The sequence below is a fragment of the Hylobates moloch genome, unplaced genomic scaffold (genome assembly GCF_009828535.3).
Source record: "Hylobates moloch isolate HMO894 unplaced genomic scaffold, HMol_V3 SCAFFOLD_32, whole genome shotgun sequence".
NCBI classification, from domain to species: Eukaryota; Metazoa; Chordata; class Mammalia; order Primates; family Hylobatidae; genus Hylobates; species Hylobates moloch.
Window position 1 is genome coordinate 3,234,173 of NW_026652307.1, and position 24,187 is coordinate 3,258,359.

At 41.5% G+C, this 24,187-nt stretch overlaps 1 protein-coding gene across 1 annotated transcript in view; it reads left to right on the forward strand.

Moving 5' to 3' along the window:
• Positions 1-24,187, forward strand: part of LOC116463300 (serine/threonine-protein phosphatase 4 regulatory subunit 1-like) — a 72,389-nt gene that overhangs the window by 23,139 nt on the left and 25,063 nt on the right. Inside the window, 3 exon segments of the mRNA XM_032146335.2 lie at positions 11,226-11,332; positions 12,595-12,737; positions 21,268-21,414. Of these exon segments, the coding sequence (XP_032002226.1) occupies positions 11,226-11,332; positions 12,595-12,737; positions 21,268-21,414 (397 nt within the window).

Consider the following 24,187-nt stretch of genomic DNA (forward strand, 5'->3'; position numbering starts at 1 on the left):
GATCCTCCTGCTTCAGCCTCCTGAGTAGCTGCCACTACAGGAGCATGCCCAGCTACTTTATTTTGCATAGAGACAGGGTCTCACTATGTTGCCTAGGCTGGTTTCAAAGTCCTGGCCTCAACGGTGTGAGCACTGTGCCAGGCACACAAATATTCACTTTAATGTAGTTAAATTTATTGACATTTTCCTTAATAGTGCATTCGGAAGCTTTTTTCTCTATTTCTTTATATTGCTTTAAAGCCTTTATTTTTTTTTCTGTGAAATAGATATACTATATTTCTGTAATCTGCCTGAACTTAATTTTTAGCATAAGAAAAATGGCTCCAGCTTCATTTTCCTAATTGTCACAATGTCATTTATCAAAAGTACGTTCTTTTCCCACTGCTCTGGAGTGCCACCTCTGTTATAGTCCAGCTTCTATTTACAGTCTTTGGACTCTCCCCTTTTTTCCAGTGGTCCCCTCAGCCAATACTACACTGTTTTGGTTACTATAGATTTATAATGAGTCTTGATACTTGATAGAACAAGTCTTCCCATCTTGTTTTTCTTCTTTGGCATGACTCGTTATTCTTGGTACTTTGTATTCTCATGTAAATTTAAAATCCAGCTCACCAGATTCTAACAAAATGAAACAAAACAAAACATCTATTAGGATTTTGATTGGGTTTGCATTGAGTCTATAGGTCCATTTGGAGAGTATTGCCCTTTTTACAATGTGTAGACTTCCAATCTATAAACATGGTATATCTTTTCATTTATTTAGGTTTTCTTTAGTTTCTCAGTACAGTGTGATCATTTTCTCTGCAGAGGTTTGGTGCTTTTTTTGGTTGTGTGTTTTAAAGGAAATTTGAGACATCATATTTTATCCAGTTAAGGACTTAGAACAAATCTAACTGTAATATCATTATCACATTTAACAAAATTAACAACAATGCTTTCTAGTTTATCACTCTACGTCAAGTTTTCCTGACTAAAAAATACCTTTTTATGGTTGATTTATTTGAGTCATGATCCAAATAAGGTCTGTAGATTTCATTAGGTAGATGTGTCTCTTAAGTCTTTTTTTGTTTACAGGTTTTTTTCCTTTTGATCTTAAACTCTTTTTAATCTCCAATGGTTCTGTCTTTCATCTTTCTCCATATCATTTATTTGTTGAAGTGGTCATTAGCTTAGAGAATTTTCCACATTCTGTATTTGGTGGTCATTATTCTCATGGTATCATTTTCCCTGTCTTTTCTGTAAACTGAAAATTACATTTGGAGAATTTATTATATTCTGCTTCAATTTTTTTTTGAAGCAATACTTCATATTGTTTTGTGAAGTTCTTATTACAAGACACCAGGAAACAATGTCTAGTTGTCACACTTTCAGAGGTTTCATATTGAGCAGTGGGCTCAGGTGTTTTATTCTTTCATTATAAAATTCCTCACCAGTCTTTCTTCTGATGATTTCAGGGTTCACAAATAATCATTGCTTAAATCTGTTATTTCATTCTGGGTTGGAAAATGACAATTTTTTTTTTATTGTCCGCGAGATCTGTTGTGTCCCCATTTCCATCCTGTTATTTGTTATTTGTGCCCTCTCTCTCTTTTTTTATCCCCCTAGATAATTCTTACCAGAAGGTTATGAATTTCATTAGTTATTTCAAAGACTCAGGTTTTGGCTTTGTTTCTGTTGTATGTTTGTTTTCTATAATAGTTCAATAATATCTGCTCTAATCTGTATTATTTTTTTCTTGGGGTTTTTTTTTTTTTTTTTTTTTTACTTCTGGGATTTAATTGCTGTTCTTTTTCTTACTTTAAGGATATTTAGCTCAGTTTTTTGTTTTTTGGCTTTTCTTTTGTAACATCTGCATTTTATATTGTACAATTTCCTCTTAAGTACTATGTTACCTCAAGTTTTGATATATAATGTTTTTGTTATTTCTCAGCACAAGTATTTTTAATGTTAATAATGATTCTCCTTTGATCATTTAGTTATTCAGAAGTGTGTTATTTCCAGATATTTGAGGATTTTGCAGATATCTTTCTGTTATTGATTCCTAGTTTAATTCGTTTGTGGTCAGAGAACATACTTTGTATTTTTTCTCTTTTAAATTTGTTGAGATTTATTTTATGGCTCCGAATATGTTCTATCTTAGTAAACTATTACATGTCTGCTTGAAAAGAATGTGTATTGCAATGCACTGCAATGTTTTTTGGGTAGAGTATCTTAAAAATATCTTATAAATTAGGTTAAGGGTAATACATGCTTATCTATTTTCTGTTTACTTGTTCTGTAAATTACTAAGAGAAATGTTGTTACCTGCGTCCACAGTTGTGGATTTATCTAAGTTTCCTTTTAATTTTAGTTTTACATATTTCACGTATTTTGAAGTTTTGATGTTGGGTGCATACACATTTAGTATTGTTCTGGTTTGTTAAATAAATTGATTTCTTTCTTTTTTTTTTTTTTTTTTTTTTTTTTGAGACAGTATCTTGTTCTATTCCCCAGGCTGCAACCTCTGCCTCCTGGGTTCAAGCAATTCTCATGCCTCAGCCTTTCGAGTAGCTGGGATTACAGGCACCCACCACCATGTCTGGCTAATTTACATATTTTTAGTAGAGACAGGGTTTTACGATGTTGGCCAGGCTGGTCTCGAACTCCTGACATCAGGTGATCCACCCACCTTGGCCTCCCAAAGTGCTGGGATTACAGGCGTGAGCCACCGCGCCCAGCCTGATTTATTAACACTGTATAATGTCCCTTTTTTCCCTAGCGATATTCTCCTTTTCCGAAGCTTACCGTGTCTGATATTAATATATACACTCTAGCTTTCTTTTGATTAATGTTTGTGTGGTATATTTTTGTCCATACTTTTATTTTTTACTTATCTGTCTTTAAAATGTGTTTATGATAGAAGGCATATAATTAGGTCTTGCTTTTTTATCCAGTTGTACAATCTCTGCCTCTTAATTTGAGTGTTTAAATCATTTCCATTTGATGTTACTATTGATGTGGTTTGTTTAAATCTACCATCTTGGTATTTACTTTTTATTTGTCTGACTATTCTTGTTTTCTGTTTTTCCTGCCTTAAATATATCAGTTTTTTTCCGCTGTTGGCTTACTCGTTATACAGTACCTCTTCTTAAGCATTTTTATGGATTTTTCTAGGGATTACAGTATACTTCTTTCATTCATCACGACATATGTTCAGAATGATACCACTTTGCATGCTGTAGAGTTGGAGATGTTGCTTGAGAGCTTCACAACAGTGTTCTTCTACCTCTTCTCCTCCATCTTTCACGCTGTTATTTTCCTACACTTTACTTCTACACAATTCATACATTTCAGAATACCTTTTTACTATGTTTGCTTTATATAGCAACTATCTTAAAGCAATTACAAATAAGAAAAAGATTTTTAAATATTTGCCATCTTTTTTTTTCTTTTCTTTTTTTTTTTTTTTGAGACGGAGTCTCGCTCCGTCACCCAGGCTGGAGTGCAGTGGCGCAATCTCGGCTCACTGCAAGCTCCGCCTCCCGGGTTCACGCCATTCTCCTGCCTCAGCCTCTCCGAGTAGCTGGGACTACAGGCGCCCGCCACCACGCCCGGCTAATTTTTTTGTATTTTTAGTAGAGACGGGGTTTCACCGTGGTCTCGATCTCCTGACCTTGTGATCCGCCCGCCTCGGCCTCCCAAAGTGCTGGGATTACAAGCGTGAGCCACCGCGCCCGGCCCCTTTTTTCTTACCATTTTTGATGTTTTTTGTTTCTTTTTGTAAAATGCTCATTTCCATCCGGTATCCTTTTGCCTCAAGAACTCCCATTAACAATTTTTGTTTTGTACAAGACTTTGTCAGTGAATTTTCTCAGCTTTTGTTTGTCTGAAAAAACGTTTCATTTCCATTCTTTCTTTAACTAATAGACTTTATTTTTGGCAGGACTTTAGATTTACAGAAAAGTCGAGTGGGAAATACAGAAAGTTCCCGCATTCCATAGCTGCGTAGTGCGCCCCGGGTTTCCTCTAGACCTTTCCATGCTGTTCACGCTTATCTTAAAGTCCTCGTCTCATCTTTCCGACATCCAAGGTCTCTGCCTAACTTCTCATCCTCACACTCCTCATCTCTCTGGCTAGCCCCTCTGTGTTCTTCTGTGTTTCTGTCATATCCTGTGGGCACTCTCTGTGGGTCCTGTCCCTACTGGTCATCATAATTTTCTTGTTTACTTCCAGGCCCAGACTGTAAAGCTCTTAAGAGCAGGGCCTGGACCTTGCTTATCCTGGTATCCCAAGCTTCTTGCATTGAGTCTAGAGTTGGTTGGGCTTAACACATGATTATAAGTGAGTGATTGAGTTAGGGAAAGAAGGAACAAAGACACGGAGGGCTACTTCCATGGCTGGATTTCCAGGGAACATTGATTATATTGCCACATAAAATTAAGCCATCCTCTTTTTTTTTTTTTTTGAAATGTCACTCCTCTGTCACCCAGGCTGGAGTACAGTGTTGCAATCTCAGCTCACTGCAACCTCTGCCTCCCAGGTTCAAGTGGTTCTCATGCCTCAGCCTCTTGAGTAGCTGGGATTACAGCCACACATCACCATGCCCAGCTGATTTTCGTATTTTTAGTAGAGATGGGGTTTTGCCATATTGGCCAGGCTGGTCTTGGACTCCTGACCTCAAGTGATCCGCCTGCCTTGGCCTCCCCAGCCATCCTCTTTATATTTAAAAAAAATTCACAAACGTAATACATGCCCACTGAAATATTTAACAACTTCAGGAATTTAAATAGAGTTTCCCTCCCTCCCCCACTACAACCTTGGGAAGAGCTGTGAAGTTTGGTGGGTACCCTTCTAGATTGTTTCCTAAATAAGTGTATGTATATATGAATGTGTTTATGTGTACATGTGTTGCACATGTATACTTAAATGTAACTTGTATTAAGAAATGGGCTTGGCTGGGCGTGATGGCTCATGCCTGTAATCCCAGCACTTTGGGAGGCCGAGACAGGCAGATCACAAGGTTCAGAGATTAAGACTATCCTGGCCAACATGGTAAAACCCCATCTCTACTAAAAGCACAAAAATTAGCTGAGCATGGTGGCATGCACCTGTAGTCCCAGCTACTCAGGAGGCTGAGGCAGGAGACTCGCTTGAACCTGGGAGGCAGAGGTTGCAGTGAGCTGAGATTGCGCCACTGCACTCCAGCCTGGGGACAGAGGGAGACTCTGTCTCAAAAAAAAAAAAAGAAAAGAAATGGGCTCATACCATATGCAAAATTTTTCACCTTTTTTCATTTAATGTATCATGGATATCTTTCTAACTTAGTACATATCTAGAGATACTAAGACCATACAAATAGTTGCATGGTATGCCAGGGTATAGATAGATCATAATTTATTTAAGCTTGTCTCTATTCATTTGTTGTTGGCAGCTGCATGTCTTGTAATCTAGTGGCTGGCACTATAGAGGACTTACAGTGTGCCACTCCCCAGCTATGTGCTTGCTACACATCATGTCGCTGAGTCTCCCTGCACTCTTCTGAGTCAGGCAGGGTTTGTCTGTCCAGAGGGCCACTTTCTTCTTTCATCTTACTAACAAAGCTAACAAACAAGTGAGAAGTATTGAGGCCGAGGCTTCAGGACTCTGCTCATCCACTGTGGGCTCTCCAGGTCATTGCAAAGCAGCCAGGTTTTCCAAAATGGTGGTTCCAAATCACCAATTTGTTTGAGTCTTTACCTCTCTCCTGTTCTGTTGTGGAGTTGTCTCTGCCTCAGGGGTCCTCTCTTATCCCTTTCCTCAGTTTCTTTAAGAGGGCAGGTCCCTTGTGACCACTTGAGGCTGGATGTAGATTTGCCTCTCTGTTCTATGGCCCTAGAAGCAGATTGGGGATCTTAGTTGCTTGATTTCCCTAGGGAAGCTGAATGAATGTGGTCTAGTGAAATGTAATTAGTGACTTTCTCTGCAGTGTCTATTCTGACTTTCCAAAACCTCTTGGCTGCCAGATCTTGATCTTTCATCCGAAGGGTGGTATAAATCTCCCTGGATACAGGCTTGAGTTGATGGATTTCTTCCTGTAGTATACTGGGCCAAAGGACTGCCCCTTTGAATTCCGTATTTGTAGCCTTTTTTTCCTGCAAGTCAGGGTGGGTTTTCAACTTCATTGAATTCTTCTGATGCATGCATGGCCAGAAATGACATGCATTGTTCCTGGATGGTGGGTTGCTCAGAGGAGTGGACAGAAGCAGTCAGGGGCCCCTTTTTACTTGATCAGAGAAAGCCTTCAGGAGCTCCAGTTCCTCTACTTGCATGGGAGGCCTCCAGATCACCGCAGGCCGCTGCTGATGGCCCTCACTTTATCCCTCATCAGTGTCTGTGTTTAAAGAGCATTTATTGAGGCATAGTTTATATGCAATAAACTTCACCCACTTTAATCATTCACTTGGATGAATTTGGTAAATGTATACAGTAATCCAATCATTGTCACAATGGAGTTCAAAAGTTTTAGTCACCTGACAAGTACCCTTATTTGCCCCTTGGCTGTCTGGCACTCCCTCCCTCCCTGACCACCATAGGGCCAGGCAACCACTGACCCTGTTTCTGATGTTTCAAAAGATTTTGCCTTTTCTAGAATTTCATATAAATTCAGTTATATGGGATGTACTCTTACATGTCTGGCTTCTCTTCCTTAGCAAAATGCATTAGAAATTCATCCCTGTTGTTATCAATAGCTCATTCCTTTTTATTGCTGAGTGTGTACAGATACTCTGTGTTTTGTATCGCATTCACCGGTTCAGGGAACACTGGGAGTTTTCCATTTCGTGGCTGTTATGAATAATGCTTATATGAACATTTGCATTCAACTTTGCGTGGACATAGATTTTCATTTCGTATGGGTAAATGCCTAAGAGTGAAATTGCTGGGTTGACTGGTAAGTGTATGTTTAGCTTTTAGAGGAATTGCCACACTGTTTTCCAAATTACCTGTACAATTTTGCATTTCTACCAATGTCTGTGGATTCCTATTTCATGTCTTTGCCAGCACTTGGTATTGTTATTATCATTTTAGTTCTTCTAGTAGCTGTAGTGTTACCTCATTGTAGCTTTTGCATTTTTGGCCTTGTGTTTTGTTTTGTCTTTAAGATTTTTATTTTGAAATAACTTTAGGTTTATAGGAGTGTTGCAGAGATAGTACTGAGAGTTCCCTTATACCTTTTGCCCAACTTCTAATGCAGTGGCTTTCAATTATGGGTAATTTTGCCCCCAAAGGATCTTATACAATGTCTAGATATATTTTTGGTTGTCACATCTTGGGGCACAGAGGGTGCTACTGGTGGGTAGAAGCCAGGGATGCTACTAAACATCCTGCAGTGCACCAGACAGCCCCTCCCCCTACCAACAAAGACTTACCTGCTCCAAAATATCAGTAATACTGAGGTCAGGAAACTGCTCTAATGTTTACGGCTTAAATAAGCATGTTACATTGATCAAAACTAAGAAAATAACATTGGCATTGGTATACTGTTAACTAAATTACAGAGTTGACTTGGATTCTGCATTTTTCCATTAATGTTCTTTTTCTGCTCCAGGATCCCATCAGGGTACTACATTACATTTACAGTTGCCATGTCTCCTGAGGCTCCTCCATCTGTGATGGTTTCTTATTCTATCCTTGTCTTTCATGATCTTGACAGGTTTTTTTTTTTTTTTTTTTTTGTGATAGGGTCTCGCTCTGTCACCCAGGCTGGAGTGCAGTGGTGCGATCTCAGCTCCCTGCAACCTCTGCCTTCTGGGTTCAAGTGATCCTCCTACCTCACCCTCCTGAGTAGCTGGGACTACAGGTGTGTGCCACTATGCCTGGCTAAGTTTTGTATTTTTTGTAGAGACGGGGTTTCACCGTGTTGCCTAGGCTGGTCTCAAACTCATGGGTTCAAACAATCTGCCTGCCTTGGCCTCCCAAAGTGCTGGGATCACAGGTGTTAGCCACTGTGCCTGGCTGATTTGTAGTTTTTTGAAGACTTGTGATGTTGAGAATTTTTTCTTGTATTTCTTGGCTGTTTGTACATTTTCTTTTGTGAAGTTGTTAAAATTTTTTGCTTTTTAAAAGAATAAAACAACTTTATTGAGATTTAGTTTACATGTCATACGTTTCACCACTTTAAAGTGTTCAAGTTGATGGTTTGTAGCGTATTCACAGAGTTGTGCGACATTGCCACAATGAATTTTAAAACATTCTTATCACCTCAATAAGAAACCTGGTTCCCATTAGCAACCACTACCCATTCCTCTCCCATCTCCCAGCCCTAGGCAACCACTCTTCTACTTTGTGTCTTTATTGATTTGCCTATTCCAGGCATTTTATAGAAATGTAATCATACAGTATGTCGTCTTTTGTGACTGACTTCATTCACTTAGCGTGCTGTTTTCAGTATTCATCCATGTTTCACTTGAGCCTAGGAGTTCAAGTCTGCAGCAAGCTACGATTTTGCCACTGCATTCTAGCCTGGGTGACAGAGTGAGACCCTGTGTTTTTTTTTTTTTTTTTTTAAAAAGCTACATCATGTTGTAATATGCATCAGTACCTCATTTCCTTTAATAATGCTCCATTGAATGGATACATGGTATTTTGATTATTCACTCCTCAGTTGACAGATATTTAGTTTGTTTCCATCTTTCAGTTATTAGTATTAATAATGTGCTGGGCTCATTTATGAACATTTATTCTTTTGACTGGGCTGTTTGTCTGCTTATTATTGAGTTACAAGAGGGCAAGGATTATTTATATATTCTGGATACCAGTTTTGGTCAGATATTTTCTCCAGTCGGTGGCTCATGATTTTTATTTTCTCAGTGGTGTGGTTTAGGGAGCAAAGTTTTAAATTTTGATGAAGTCAAATTTATCAATTTTTTTCCTTTATGATTTGTATACTTTGGCTCCTCAGAAATCTTTGTCTAACCTAAGGTCACAAAGATTTTTTTTTCTCAAGAAATTTTATGTTTTAGTTCTTACATTAGATCTATGGGTCCATTTTGAATTAATTTTGGTTTATGGTATGAAATAAGAGTCAATGTTCTTTTTTCCCTCCATATGGCTATTTATTCTAGCACCACTTTTTGAAGACTTTCCCTGTTCACCTTTGTAAAAAAAAAAAAATCACTTGATATATGTGTGGGTTTGTTTCTGGACTTCGACATTGACTTTTGTCTATTTCTCCTTGCAGTTGTGTTGGTTTTTGCTGCATGTATTTTGAAACTCTGTTATTAGGCATATAAACATTTGAGATAATTATGTCTTCTTAATAAGTTTACCCCTTTATCATTATGAAATGACCTCTTTTTCCTTGGTGATGTTCTTTGCTCCAAAATCTGTTTTGTCAGATATTAATATAGCTACTCCAGCTTTCTTTGGACTATTGTTAGCATAATATATTCATCTTTTATTATTTATTTGCATATGTATATTTAACATGTGTTTCTTATAAGTAATATGTAGTTGGGTCTGGTTTTTTTTTTATCCATTCTGTTAATCTTTTTCTAATTGCAATGTTTAGACTATTTACAGTTAATGCAATTATTGATGCAGTTAGATTTAAGTATATCATCTTGCTGTTTGTTTTCTATTTGTCACATCTGTTTTGTTCCCTTTTTGTTCTTTATCTGCTTTCTCTTGTGTTAATTGAACTTCTTTGTGATTTTAGTTTGCTTTTTAAATAGTTTATTAGCTATACTTCATTTTTTTATTTTAGTGGTTGCCTTAGCATTTATAGTATGTATATTTAACTTATCATGGCCTACCTCCAGTGGTATTTTACCACTTCATGTATAGTGTAAGGACCTTATCATAGTATGCCTTCGTTTCCCCTCTCCTGGTCTTTATGTGATTTTTGTCATGCATTTTATTATGTATGTGTTATAAATCCACAATAATAATAAAGTGTTATTTTTAACTTAAATAGTCAATTATTTCTGAAAGAGATTTAAATAATAACATAAAAGTTTGTATATCTATGCATGTAGTTATCACTTCTGGTGTCCTTTATTCCTTTCTGCAGATTCACATTTCCATCGGATTTTCTTTATCATTTCTTATAGTTCAGATCTGCTGGTTGTAGATTTTTTGAATGTCTAAAAGAGTCTTTATTCTTTTTCAATTTCCTGTCTTTGGATGGTCCACAGTTCACAGTGGCCTCCTGGTCTTGTGGGTCCACTCTTTGGGAAGGCCCCACACCTTAGGGTACCCCCGCCCCCTGCCTGCTCCATTGATCAGTATACTGATGGAATTAGCTGTTGCAGAGATCTTGACATTTCTCCTCAGTAGGCCTTTTGTAGCTCTAGCTCAGATCATGCTTATGATGGGACAACGTCACTTGATCCTGCAATGACAATCACATTGTCTACCCCCATGGCCAGAGCTTCCTCTCTGTAGAATGCCATAGTGCACGTCATTCCTCTGTTGCTTGCCATCTTGTGCTGAGACTTTTCTGAGTTGAGTCTCGGCCTGTTCCTCAGTCTCGGGCTGACTTAACTGTTCTCCTGTACATTGCTCAGGCCAGTGGACTGCAATGATTTCTCTTTCCTTTTGGTAGTTGCCACTTCTGACTCTACCTTGATTCTCTTGACCAGTTCTGCCTATAGTGGGATGCAGTCTCCCCAGCTCCTCCTTCCCTTGCTCCCCTGAGAATAAACATCTGTAGGTCCTTCTCATTTTACAGGTTTTATGGTTAATCAGCACAGGGAGATAGGAAAGTAAAAGTAATAAATGTGGAGAAATATCTGAATTTAAAAAATTCTCTCAAGGCTTTCCGAGAGAATGTCTGCAGAATTTCTAGTCGGCACTTATTCAGTCATTAAGAGGCCATCAGATGCCTCTTTGGGCCTTTCTCTTCTGCATTTATTGGTCCCTTAGTTCCCTTCAACTGCCTTGAGCTTTTCTTCCAAGTCTATGTAGGCCTGAGGAACCAGTCAAAAAATGAGAAAAAGGTTTTGCCTTATTCTCAAGTGGACGTTTTCAAACTCTGATGACTACCAGACTAGAAGATGCAGGCCTCCTTTCCTGTAGGACTGTGGCCCACACTGGAATGGCCGTCGCTGGGCATTCCTGGGTAGCCTCCATCCTCCTTCTGGACACAGCTTGCTCATTTTGTCTTGTGCCCAGGTGCACTTACCTGCTCTTAGCGTAATGCCTGGAACCTTGTGGTCCTTCGGTCAGTGCGGCCCCAATAACCACGTGCATTGTTTTTGTCTCCATAGGCAGATTATTGCCAGAGGGCTGCTTGATATCTTCCGGGACTTCAGTAACAATGAAGACGACTTCCTGACGGTAATGGAGATTGTAGTCAGATTGTCAGAAGATGCAGGTTTGTATAAGTATTGTATAATTTTATTTTTTACTTATGAATTTCTAAGAAATTACGTATAACCAATAATAACTATTTAAAAAAAACCCTGTTTATTAAGCAATAACCTTTAAGCAATTTCTAACCATGAATGGATTTTGTCTTAAAGAATGTATGTCTTATTTGAATTTTGACTGAAATTTTCTTATATTTAGAAAATTAAAATGATTAATGGCTATGAATGCTGTTTGCCTTGGCAGTTAGGCCTTTGGTATTTCTTGAGTTTTGCCAGACTACTGGTTGCTAGGAAATGCCAAATCTAAAGAAGCGTCTTGGGTTCGAAAATCTCAGTCATTAGTTTCCCTCAAGGCGAATCTTGATTTTTCTTTCTCATTCTACCTCTCCATGATTGGTATCGTGGAAGAAAAGCACGTTGCTGTACGTCAGACACGATGATGTTGTCTTCCCCCGAGCCCCAGTAAAGATGAGTTAGATGAATGAGTGGTGGGGCCGGCCGGTACTGACAGCTGTGCCACAGCCCCCTCCTTCCTGCATTCAGAATGAATGATGAGAAGCTTCAGAAAGTTTCAGGACTCTCAGCCTTTAGAATTTAATCATTTTAACTGAAAATAGAAAAATAAGCCTTCGGTATCGCTCCCACATTAGTTTAAAATATTCATATGAATATAACACAGTGCTTTTAAAAAGGCCCAAGTGGATGTTTTGAGTCTTTAAATGGATTCTCTTTGTAAATGAGTCACCATTTACAGTGCTGTAGCAATTATACATTTGTGTTAAATTTAATGTGGTATATTGGAGCTAGAGCCGCTCTTTTGTTTAATGCTTTGCCTTAGAAATAATTGGGATGCGTGGATTGTGGCGGAGTGCATTTATGAAAGAATTATTTATAATGTATACATTCTGGCTAGAATTTAAATAAGCACAACCCATAGGTCTGGCATATAAGCCATTAGTTGTAATGGCTTTTGGATGCTGGCCCAGCATGCAGACTTCTTGCTCCCTCCTCGATTTATATATGGCTTGTTATAATAGAGTTGTCATTCTCTCTTCTTTTTATGTTTTTATATTGCTGTATAGCTCATTAGCTTTTTAAGCCTGTCTGTAGCATAAATACTCTAAACGGGAAATGATTTTTAAACTGCATTTGTCTAATTTCCTTGATGAAGTACTTTAGTAAGAAAAGCTAGAAACTATCAGTATATACTATCTAAGATGCTTGGCTTATTCTTAATGTAATTTTTTAAAATTTTTTATTGCTGCAGAGCCCACAGTGCGGACTGAGCTGATGGAACAGATTCCTCCTATTGCCATTTTTTTACAAGAAAACAGATCAAATTTTCCAGTGGTGCTCTCTGAATATCTCATACCTATTGTAGTGAGGTACCTCACAGACCCAAACAATCAGGTTTGAAAAATTATAACCTTAAGATCTCTTTAGTCTCTTAGATCTTTTAAAATTTATAATGTTGCTCCTCCCCACTTTTTTCCCTTGCTATTTATTTGTTAAGGAAGCCAGGTGATTAGTTTTATAGAATTTCCCACATTTGGGATATGGTTTATTGCATCTCCATAGTTAAGATGTTGCTCTACTCCGGGCATTTCTTATAAACTAGTACCTAAGTTGGAAGCTCAGCCAGACTCAGATTTTTTATTTTAGTGAGAATACTTTGTAGATGGTTTGTGTTTTCCTGCTATATCAAATCAGGGGGACAGAAAAGCTCTGGATGGTTATCTTTTCCTAATGCTGAATTTGGCCACCTTTTCTGTAAAGGTGGCCAAACTTCTATAAAGTTCTCCATCATCATATGAGCAACCATTGGTGATGGTTGCCCTGATCCAGTATCTCATTAGAGGTTGTAAATTCTGACACACTAATTCCAACATTTCTTTTTAGTTTAATAGCTAGAGTTCTTCTGTAAAGACTTCCTCTATCAACTATTTGATAGCCCTGAAAACCTGTTTGAATAGGAAAGATAGAATAAATGCTTTATTTTATCCCTTTATTTACCAGTTTCCAGAATCATCATTGGCGTTTTAATAATCTACAAAGGTTACCAGTTAGGTTTTAAAAATTTTTTAGAGTATTGTTAGGAACTCCTGCATTTTAACATAGTAGATATGTTTCAAACTGTTACAGTACTTATTCTTTTTTTTTTTTAAATTATACTTTAAGTTCCAGGCTACATGTGCACAACATGCAGGTTTGTTACATAGGTATACATGTGCCATGTTGGTTTGCTGCACCCATCAACTCGTCATTGGCATTAGGTATTTCTCCTAATGCTATCCAGTACTTATTCTTTTGGATGATCAAGTTGTCCCAGCTTTGACCAGTTGCAGCCCTTCAAGTTGGCTCCAGAATCTTTCTTAACATGACCCAGTAGACTGTGATAGTGCACCTCGACCTGGGATCAACCATTTCTCCAAGAGCCCAGGTTCCTTTATGAGGCAAATAATAAGAAAATGCAATGTGGGTACTGGGGGGGCACTTGTTGCTTCTCATGACACAATGATTTTTTTAAAGATAAAAAGTCTTCGAATTTATCTTGATATTTCCAACTCAGATTTAGCATTATAGGGCTTTACTTCTTTGATTTTGTGTCTTTTTTCACTTGCATAATATAAATCCTACTTTCTGATGACATTAGCATACATGTGTATGTCTGTGTATCCAAAATAAAAATCCCAATATTACTAACAATATGATGGGGTTACTGAACATAGCTTAAGATTTCTTTGTAATTCCTTGTGATTTTAGGCCACGTCCTGGTAGAGGTACCCAGTCATATTCATGTTATTGTGTTTTAAAGTCACTTGCATTAATCCTTCTCTTTGTGGTTAAGCCACCAACTTGATATATAGTTATTCCCATTTGTTTTTTATTTTTAGCTTGTACATTTTGATTTATAATTATTTAAAATGTTTACTTGATTCCAAAGTCAAAACTGTAAAACAAAGCATGTTCAGAGAAGTCTGACTTCTAGCCCTGGCCCCCACCTCTTCTCTCCCTCTCCTGTAGGTAACTATTTCTTTTACTTTTTGGTTGATTTGGATTCTGAAAACACACACACACACGCACATGTGCATGCACATACATGTAAACAACTGAGATGATGTCCTTGCATTCTGCACACCCGTGCCCGTTTCTCGGGTGCGGGGAGCTCCCTCTTCCTGCTGCCCCGTGCTGTATGCTCTGTGAGCACCCCGAGTGCAGGCCCCAGCATCTGTGGCATCCTCACTGCATCTTTGCAGTGTAGTACCCCAGTGGGGGAACAGAACAGAGCTTATTGATGGACATTTGGGCTATTTCCAGTCTTTTGCCACTTTAAAATTGCTGCAGTGAATAGACTTGCATCATTTCTATTTGTGCTAGTGTATTTGGGGATGGTTTTCCACAAAAAGTAAATTTATTTGATTTTTAATGATACACCATGTTTTCATTATCATTATTTTCAAGAGATTCTAAAGTTTTGGCTTGTATTTCTCCCTTGATCCATGCATTTTAAAAAGAGCCAATCCTCATTTTGTACTGGTAAGCAGTGTGACAGCATCAAGTGGAGTTTTCAAATAAGGAAAAAAGTCCTTCTGTTTCTATTGTCCTAACATTTGGTGTTTTGATTATTTTTGCATTTTCCTCTCTAGGTGCTAACATTCTTTTCCACATAGGTCTAATCATAATGTGATACAGTTTCCCCACTCATTCATTTATTCGGACAGTTTCTTAGTGCCCATTATGAGCCAAGCACAGTGCTTCATGCCTGGGGATGGGGAGCTGAGCAGGACAGATTTTCTGCCCTCAGAAAGCCCCATCACAGACGCGGTAAAACACTTTCCTCATAATCGTCGTATTTTTAATTTTGTTGAATACTTGGATTTCGTTCAGGTTTTGTGTGTGTGTGTGTGTGATGCAGTGAGCATCGGAAAGGATGTGGTTTTGTTCTTTCATTGACTTTTCTTTTTCCTTTGGATTCATTCTTGAAAATGAGATTACACAGAGTCAGGGGATTTGACATTTCTTGACCTTTGTCCAGTAGCATTGCCGTATCTTCTCTTCCAGAAGAGCTGAGGCAGGAAGCGTGGTTTCGACTCCAGAATCTAGTATGGTGCCTGACACTCAGTGTGTGTTTGCTGAAGAGTCGTATTCATGGCCGAGAGCAGGCACTCCCATGGTCAGCCTGAGCTGTGTCTGCATCCAGCTTCCCAGTGTGTCCGGATCTGCCTCACCTCTGCACTCCCACTTCCACTCCCTCTTTTTTTTGCTCCCCTGCCTTGGGCCTTCCTGCCCCCACAGGCCTCTGGCTCTGCAGCCCCTATTTCCCGCCTGCATTTACTTCCTGTTGTTCCTCAGCGGCTCCCTCTCTTGTGCCACCCTTTCAGGCCTGTCCCTGCCATCACCCTCTATTTACTTGTCTGTTTGGTGGTGCTTCTGCCACACTGGCTCTGCCTGTCCTCCCCAGCCCTTCAGTGTCCTCCACTGCTGGTTGCCGAGCTTGGTGGAGGGAGTCCTGTCGTGCACTGATTGGTGCCATTGCAGACTGATGGGTTCCAGTCGTGGCTGGGCTTGCAGCGTTGCTTGGCCGTCCTTTCCCTTGTCCCTCATGAGCTGCATTTCCCATTATCCTTCGCAGTTCTCTTAGACCTTCGCCATTTCATCAGGCCTCCTCCGCTCTCCCTGCCTCGCGCCAAGCAGGTGACCTTGCCTTTTACATCACAGAGCAAATAGAGGCCTTCAATCTTCATCCCCTATCTCCATGCAGGGAACCACCACCTACTTCACACACTCCCCAGAGCCGCCACCCAGGAACTGACGAAATCCTCTCCCCTCACCCCTTCCATCCAGCTAGAGCCAAGCCTTGTCTCCTTTGTTTCCATCAAAAGTACCTAACCCCTTGAGGGCACCCACTCCTCTTCATTCCCACCCTTAGTAAACACAGAAAAGTGCTGAAGTTCTTTCTCACTGACCTCTTGTTCCCTGAGGCACAGCCCAGACTCCTTCCTGGGCACCTGTCCCTTTCTGCCCTTGACTCTGCTGGCATCTGCCTGTCTCCTCTGCCCTTATGATTCTGACCTTCTTGCCCTTCCCAAATACCCCCTCCTCTCTTCTGTCAGTCTCTGTCTTCCTTTAACAGATGCTGACTCTTTCCGACATCCACAGGGGGGCCCCTGAAAACACCCAAAGGTCCCCGATTAGGATTCTTAATTCGGCAAAGACGAAGATTCTTGTGCGTGTGGGGATGGGATGGGTGTGCTAGGTTCCAGCTAGCATCTGCATCTCAGGCCAGCTGGCTCTTCTCTGTTCATCAGCAGGTACTTTTCATGGTCACTGAACATGTGAGGCATGAAATTCACAATGTTGGGGGTAATATCAGTGCTATTGCAAGGACTACTGCTGCCGCTCACAGCACCTCTTTTTTGAGTTGTCGCTGTGCTCCAGGGCTGTGCTTCAGGCTGGCTTGGCTTATCTCCTTTCCTCTTGTTCACCCCCGCTGTGAAGTATGGGTGAATTGCTAGTTAAGCAGAGAGGTGTGGTTGTGGGTGCTGAGTAGCAGCTGGGCTGGAGAAGGCAGGAGGCTGGATGCCTGGTTTCGTGAGGCTGCCTGTTGTATGCTATGGGGCTGTGGAGGCTCTTCTAAATGTCGTAAGCCAAAGTGTCTCTCCCCTTCTTGAGTGAGAGCCAAGGATTGTATTTTGTCGGCTTCCGTGACCTAGCACAGGGTCTGGCACCTGGTAGTTTCAGTGAAGATTTGTAGAACTGAATCAGCTGCACGTGCTGTTTGATAATGTAGGCAGATTTCTTCAGTGGTCCTGAGCTCCTCCCCTCTGCCTCACAGGAAGGGATGTCCCACCCCCCTTTTAAGTCTCATGTGTTAGTTTCTCTCTGTGGTCCCATCCGGTTGTCTCAGAGCTTGCTTATTTTTCCAGCTCTCTCATTGGTTTCTTGTTTGATTATAATCAGTCCTCAGTCTCCCTGCTCTCTCCGTTCCCTGGCCTTGACTCAGAGCTAGTGGCCCACTCCTTCTCCTACCGCCAAGCTTTTTCAAAGAGGAGCCTCCACCGCCTCTACCTCTGGGCTCTTCTTCTGGCACCAGCTCCTTGTGCGGCAGCTGATGCGTTCTGGAAGCTGGTGGATAGGTATCTTGCCACGGACTCTGAATCTGCTCAATGTAAAATCCAGTGCTTTTTTTTTTTGTAGTTCAATGTTTAAAATGTTATGAGATTTTTAATCACACAAGACAGAATTGTGTAATAAACACCCATATACCTACCATTCATATTCAACAAATGTTAACATTTTGCAATTTTCTGCATATCTTTTTATTTTTTATTTAGAGGTTACAGATACGGTGGCAACTTCTCTGTACCCCTCCTCCATCCCATTCTTCTCCCTTCCTCCCCTTCCTGAGCCTGGCATGTGACCTTCTCACCAGGTTTTCACAGTCACACCACTTGTGCAGGTGGCCCCTGAAGAAGAGAGTGTCTTGTTTGGGAGCTTGAAAGCTTGCATAGATGGCAGCATTGGACTGTGTATCCCATTCTGCCGATTGCGTGACTCCTTTGTGTCTTAGACCCCTCCACGTTGATCGGGATAGCTGCTGGTCATTCATTTTAGCTGCTTTATAGTATATATAGCCTGTATAGTATTTATATTTCTCCCACAATTTCTTAATCTACCCACTGACTTCTTTTTTTCTTTGTTTGACCCATTTGCACCATTTGTCACTGTTGACCAGTTTTGACTGTTTGCACAGACCTTTACTGGATCCCACTAGGCATTTAATGTTGCTTCACCCCAGACAGTGGGATGCAAAGGTAATTGGACACACCCCTTGCTGGGATCCTCTAAATATTTCTCCCCTTTGGCTTCCAATAATCATGGTTGTACTAACAGTACCAGCCCGGTATTCATTTAGTGCATGCCATGTCCCAGACACCATTGGAAGCCTGTCGCTCCTTTCATCCCCACAACAAGCTTATGAGATAGATACTATGATTATCCAGTTTTATGGATGGGAAACTGAGGCTGAGAGAGGCCAAGTCACTTGGCCAAGATGACTCAGCTAGTCACTTGGAGGATCCAGATGGGGGCTCAGCATTCAGACCCCACAGCCGGAGCCTGTACCCACTGCCATGTTAGCTCTTGAGCTCCAGGCCTCCTCCCTGCCTCTGCCCGCGCTTCTTGTCTATGTCTTCCTCAGTCTCCATCATTAGCCCAATCCTCTCCTGCCCCTAAGAGTTGCTGTTTCTTCTCTAGGGTATTGTCTTTGGTCTTCCTTTTCTTATGGTATCAGGGTTCCCTTCATGGTCTCGTCTGTTGCTGTGGCCCTAGGGAGACTCTACACACAACTGAACACTAGACTGCTGTCTCTCACCCAGGTCTCTGGAGTCTGTGAATCACCGCCCTCCATTGCCACAGCCCACTGGATGGCTCTGTCGAGATGTCCAGCGAATCCCATGGAGTTTAGAGACTCTAGTGCCCCGCCCTAGTCTCTCTATCCTCTGTCTTGCTCTGACTTCTGTGATTATCCTGGGTAGTCATTCTCAGCTCTCTGTAGCAGTGTCTCTCACACCTGCCTTCTTCTTTCTGTCCCCTGCCCCGACATCATGCCTCATGAAAGCCTGTAGTGGCCCACGAGCCCCTCACCTGCTCTCTCTTGTCAGAACCACTTTAGGTTTCCAGACTGTCACCCTCACTGAAGCCAGGTGCGATTGTGTTGCTCCTCTGCTGTTAAACTCTTGGGGGCTCCCATTGCACCTGGAGTGGTCACCAGAGGTCCTAGTGGGATCTGGCGTGCTTTTTCCGGCCTCACCTCAGCTTGCCCTTCATCCTCCCATTCTGCCTTCTGGAACTTGTCCTGCTTCTTCAGAGTATTTGGCCCCAGGGTTCATCATCTTGCACCTTAGAACGTGCTGTTTGTTCTCTGGCCCTGGAAGGCCTTCTCCCCTGCTACCCTTGCTCAGTGGATTCATTACCTGGAGCTGCTGTAACAACGTACCACAGACTGCGCAGCTTAAAACAATAGATGTTTCTTCCCTCTCAGTTCCACAGGTGGGAAGTGCAGCATCAGGGGGTCGTCAGGGTGGGTTCCCTCTGGGTGATCTAGGGGAGAATCTTTCCTTCTGCTTCCAGTCTCTGGCGGTTGCCAGCGTCTTGGGCTTGTGGCCACATCACTTGAATCTCTGCTGCTAACTTCACACGGCCTCTCTCCTCTGCTGTCAGTGTTTTCTTCTCGTCTTTCTCTTGTAAGGACACTCGTGATTGTATTTAGGGCCCGTCCAGGTAACTCTGGGTGATCTCAAGCTCCGTAATCATATCAGCAGAGCGCCAGAGAAGGTCACATTCACAGATTCAGAGATGTGATGCGGCCAGATCTTTTTGGGGGCCACCATTCAGCCCACTACCCTTTGCAGACTCCTAGGTGTCTTTTGGCATCTGATACTGAGTGGCTGCTCAGGGCCTTCCCCCTCCTTGCCTGGCGCGCGCTCCCATCCTTGCTGTCCTCCATGCATCTCAGTATGTCAGCTAGGGTAGCATCATGCAGCAAAGCAGCACGTGGGCTTGTCTGTCCTTGTCTATAGGCCCCTCATGCTCTCAACTCCTGACATGTGCTGGACACGCAATCCGAGTGTGACACTTTAGAGGTAGCATGGGCCTTTGCTTCTCCCAGTGACACCCCAGGTCCTGTTGCTGTGCCCGGGTGGTGCTGCTGGGGCATCAGCTTTCCTCACTCCTGGCAGCCAGCCCCGGTCTCTTCCCTCTGCCTGGATGTTTGCAGTAGCTACCTTGCTGACCTCGCTGCTCTTGGTCTTTTCATTGTCTCCAGTTGACTCGGAACACTACTGCCAGGATGATCTTTCTGAAATACTGTTTTCATCTGTCGCCTGGTCAGAACTGTTAATGTCATATTGCCTCTGTGGCTTGTGTCTCACAGGCTCACCTTCTTTTATAACCTTTTATAACCTGCTGTTGACTGATCATCTGTGACTCATCTACACACTTCTGGCTCCTGTTATTATTTTCCTGCCTTTTCATCACTGCAGTGAATTGCATATTTCATTATTTTGTCTATAACTTGGAGTTTTATGTGCTTTCATTTCCCCAAAAATGTCTCTTCAGCTTCTTTGGACCCCTCTGAGTTCTAGTGCTTGCTCATTCCATGCAGACTGCAAAGAACAAGTGCTCCTCCACCTTCTTCTTCTGTGGACTGGGGGAGCCTTTGTTTTCTGTGGGAGCATCCCCCTTTGTCAGTGTTTCTTTCTTGGGCCCCTTCCCTGTGCGTTCTGTTGTACCAGACATAATTCCCATCTCAGGTGTGGCATGCCAGGGTTTACGAAGTCGCAGGAGGATGCTGCAGTGTTTTCCAGTCTCTTTGCCTACAAAGGAGAAAAGGCAGGAAGTCATCCATTGATTCAGCAGATCCTTACAGAACGCAAAATTTTGTGCCACAGGCTGCCAGGTCCTGAGGGTGCACTGGAAGACAAAGGATAAATCAGATGTGGTACCTGCCTTTCTGAATTCACTCTCTGCAGCAGGAGAGACAGATGGCAATTATGAAATCATACAGAAAAAAAACCCTCTATATGTTTGTATGTATATAAATGCAGAAATGTGGAACAAGAGCTGTGAAGGAAAAAGTCCAGGGTACTAGTCGAGTATTGTTTGGGGACCTGTTCGAACAGGGTCCAGGAGCAGAGGGGCTTTGGGCTGGAGCAGAGGAGTGGTAGCCAGTCAGGTAGAGGGAGTGGCCTATTCAAAGGCCTCAGGCAGCAGGGGCAGCAGAAGGCAGGAAGGCCCAGTGGTCCTCAGGGTGTTTAGGGTATGGGGGTGGGGGTAGGTAGGGGCCGGCTCAGCCACCCCTGCTCAATGGGGTTGGTCTTGATCCTGAGGACACTTCTGCTCACTTGTGCTTCACCTTCTGCCTTTTTTTCCCTTCTAGGTGAGAAAATCAAGTCAGGAAGTGCTCTTGATTCTTCTGGAACAAGACCTAATTTTCCAGCATGATATTGAAAACAAAGTGTGTCCCATTCTGCTGCAGCTCTCTGCCCCAGACAGTGATGACGAATATAAAGCAGAAGCTGTGAGCGTAAGTCTGTCCAGGGAATGACTGCCCAGCACCTGTGGGCACTGTCCCATAAGTTGACTTATACCTGACTTGAAGTATTACACGTGTTTGATTTTGGTCAGCACTGTTCTCATGAACAAGGTAACCACTTACTCGACCTAGGTTGGAGAAAGCTCACAGTTCAGCCGTGAGCATGTTTTGGAAGTAAGCATCCTTATAGCACCAATTATGTTTTTTTTTTATATACACTTTAAGTCATGTAGGTTTGTTATGTATGTATACATGTGCCATGTTGGTGTGCTGCACCCAGTAACTGGTCATTTACATTAGGTATATACCCTAATGCTAACCCTCCCGGGACATGGATGAAGCTGGAAACCCATCATTCTCAGCAAACTATCACAAGGACAAAAAAACAAACACCAATTGTTTGAAGAAGAAAAGGCTTGAGAAATCAGAGTGATTTTGGCTTAGCAGCAGTAGCTGGCTTAGATTTCTGTTGGACAAGATGCTGAGATTTATAGGTAAATCCTTGAACCTACTTGGAACATGGGCCTTCCTTCTCAAAGAAAGAACCCTAGTATGGTATGTGAGATAATTTTAGGTGGTACTCAGACAAGAAAAAAATTTAGTAGACTTGTGTGTCTATAGATTAGGAGAAGACTAAGATAGGTATGTAAGCAAATAAGAAGAGTCACTGTGAAGAATGCAGATGTGGCCAAACATTTACAGACATTTGGGAGATGCTGCTGTGTTAAAGTATTTGTGCTTCTATCAGTCAAAGATGTGCAGTGAAAGGAATAGTATAAATGCTCAGTGTCTTCTAGTTAATAGTCTGGTATCCTTGGGTTTGCAAGATTCTTTGCCCATTGTTAAATGATTATACAGTTGGGATTTTCTACCCACTTCTGGAGCCCTTGTTCACAAACCAGCAGTTGATGATCCAGTGCTGGCTTTTCCTGCCTTCAGATCAAGATGCCTCCATTTGTCCTTGCGTCTTTTCCTTTGTGGCTCAAGGGGAGGTCACAATGGGCCATCTTGTTTTCTTTAGCTGCTGCTCCTCCACTGATCCATGCAAATGATGCTGTATGGCATGACCCTTTCTGTTTGCCTTATAGAAGCAAATAGCTCCAGGATTACTCCGGCATTTTAGGAAAAATTTGTCCATAAAGGATGTAAAAAATCATAAGCATTAATTATGAGTATAATAAAATATACAGAAGATAGTTGTTTTCCTGTTTGGGAAACAATGACATTAGAGAAAGGAATTATTTTCTTTTTTAAAGTGCAGAAACATTATACGCCGTGGAGCTAAAAAATTGTATTACAGCATCAGAACATTTGGCAATTACTCTTCATTTATGTAAAAGTTTTCTTCAACTATGCTTTAAAGGTCTGGCTTTTTAAACTAATTTAATTTTTGCATATTCCATATGTTTATAAGATGAATCAGGCTGAAGAATAATTGATTATTCAAATTCAAATTCTCCAGGGTTCTTTTATAAATTTCAAGTTTCTCCATAAGAAATTAAATTTGTTTTGCAAAATGAACCTGGATAATATCATTTAGTTGGGATATTTGGCAGTTGAGCAGTGAACTTTGCCAACTAGATCTTCTTTTTCATTTGGAAGTTGGTTAGGTGAGTTTCCAAGGTTACGACTGACAACCAAATATCTTATCCCTAAAGACTGATAATACCATGAAAAATAATGCTAAAGGCATTTTTGCCTGATTTTTATTTTGTTTTCTTTCCAAATACTCCATTCTTGTCAACAATATTCTTCTTCTACATTTTTTTTGGTAGAAATATTTGGAAAATATTACAAGCCTTCAAAAAGCTATCTGCACAAATCACTTGCAGAACAAATTAGTTCACATAAATTTTATTTTTCATTCCAAGTGAGATGCTGGTCTCATTACTTGAAGGGATAGGATTTGAATCGTGGCTGCAAGAACAGAAGTGATCTTGAACCTCCCACCCACCATGGCCCAGACTGTGCTTGTCTCTTTCTCCCAGGTGTTCCTGCAGGACCTCTGCTCTTCCTCCCATGGAGATCTGATGGGAATGGAATGTGGGGTGTCTGGTCTGGCCCATGTGTGCTTTGCTGCAGTTATTTCCTCAGACCCTGGAGGCCAAGGGGCCTTGGAGGGGACTTGCCCCTTGAGTACCAGAGAGCTGTGGAACACAGACAGAATCTCTTCTTCTTAATTAGGAAATGACAATGTGGGTGGAGTAAATGACAGTGTGAGTGTCATTATCCAAGGAAGGGAAGGCCACATGTGTGCTTTGTAGAGCTCCCCTAGGAAGGCAGGGTTCTGATTTAGCTAGTCTGTGGGTGATACCCCAAACATTGCAGGTGCCAGTGTGTATCTATTAGGAGGTGATTCAGGGAGCTGTTAGCTAAAAGGGTGATGAGGAAAGAAGCAAACTAGGCTGGTCAGATGCCCTCTGTGTTTGGGGGCTCTCTTTGCATCCAGATGGTGTGAACATTGCTACATCTGCACTGTACATAAACACACGCCTACTCAGAGCAGTGCCATTTTGGAGGAAGTGCCTCAACTCCCAAAGAGACTGCACGTCTTTATGGATAAAATACATCTGTTCATTCGACTTTTCACTCTCATTAGAACTTACAATTAGTTGATTCTGATGCTGACAATTCTAGTGCATATATGATTGGGAAAATCAGAGATAACCAACTGCATGTGTCCTGGGTGTTTTAGATGGAGTTATGCAGGACAGCTTCCATGTTGGGACATGGGTACATGGAATCCTGGGAAGGGAAATGTATG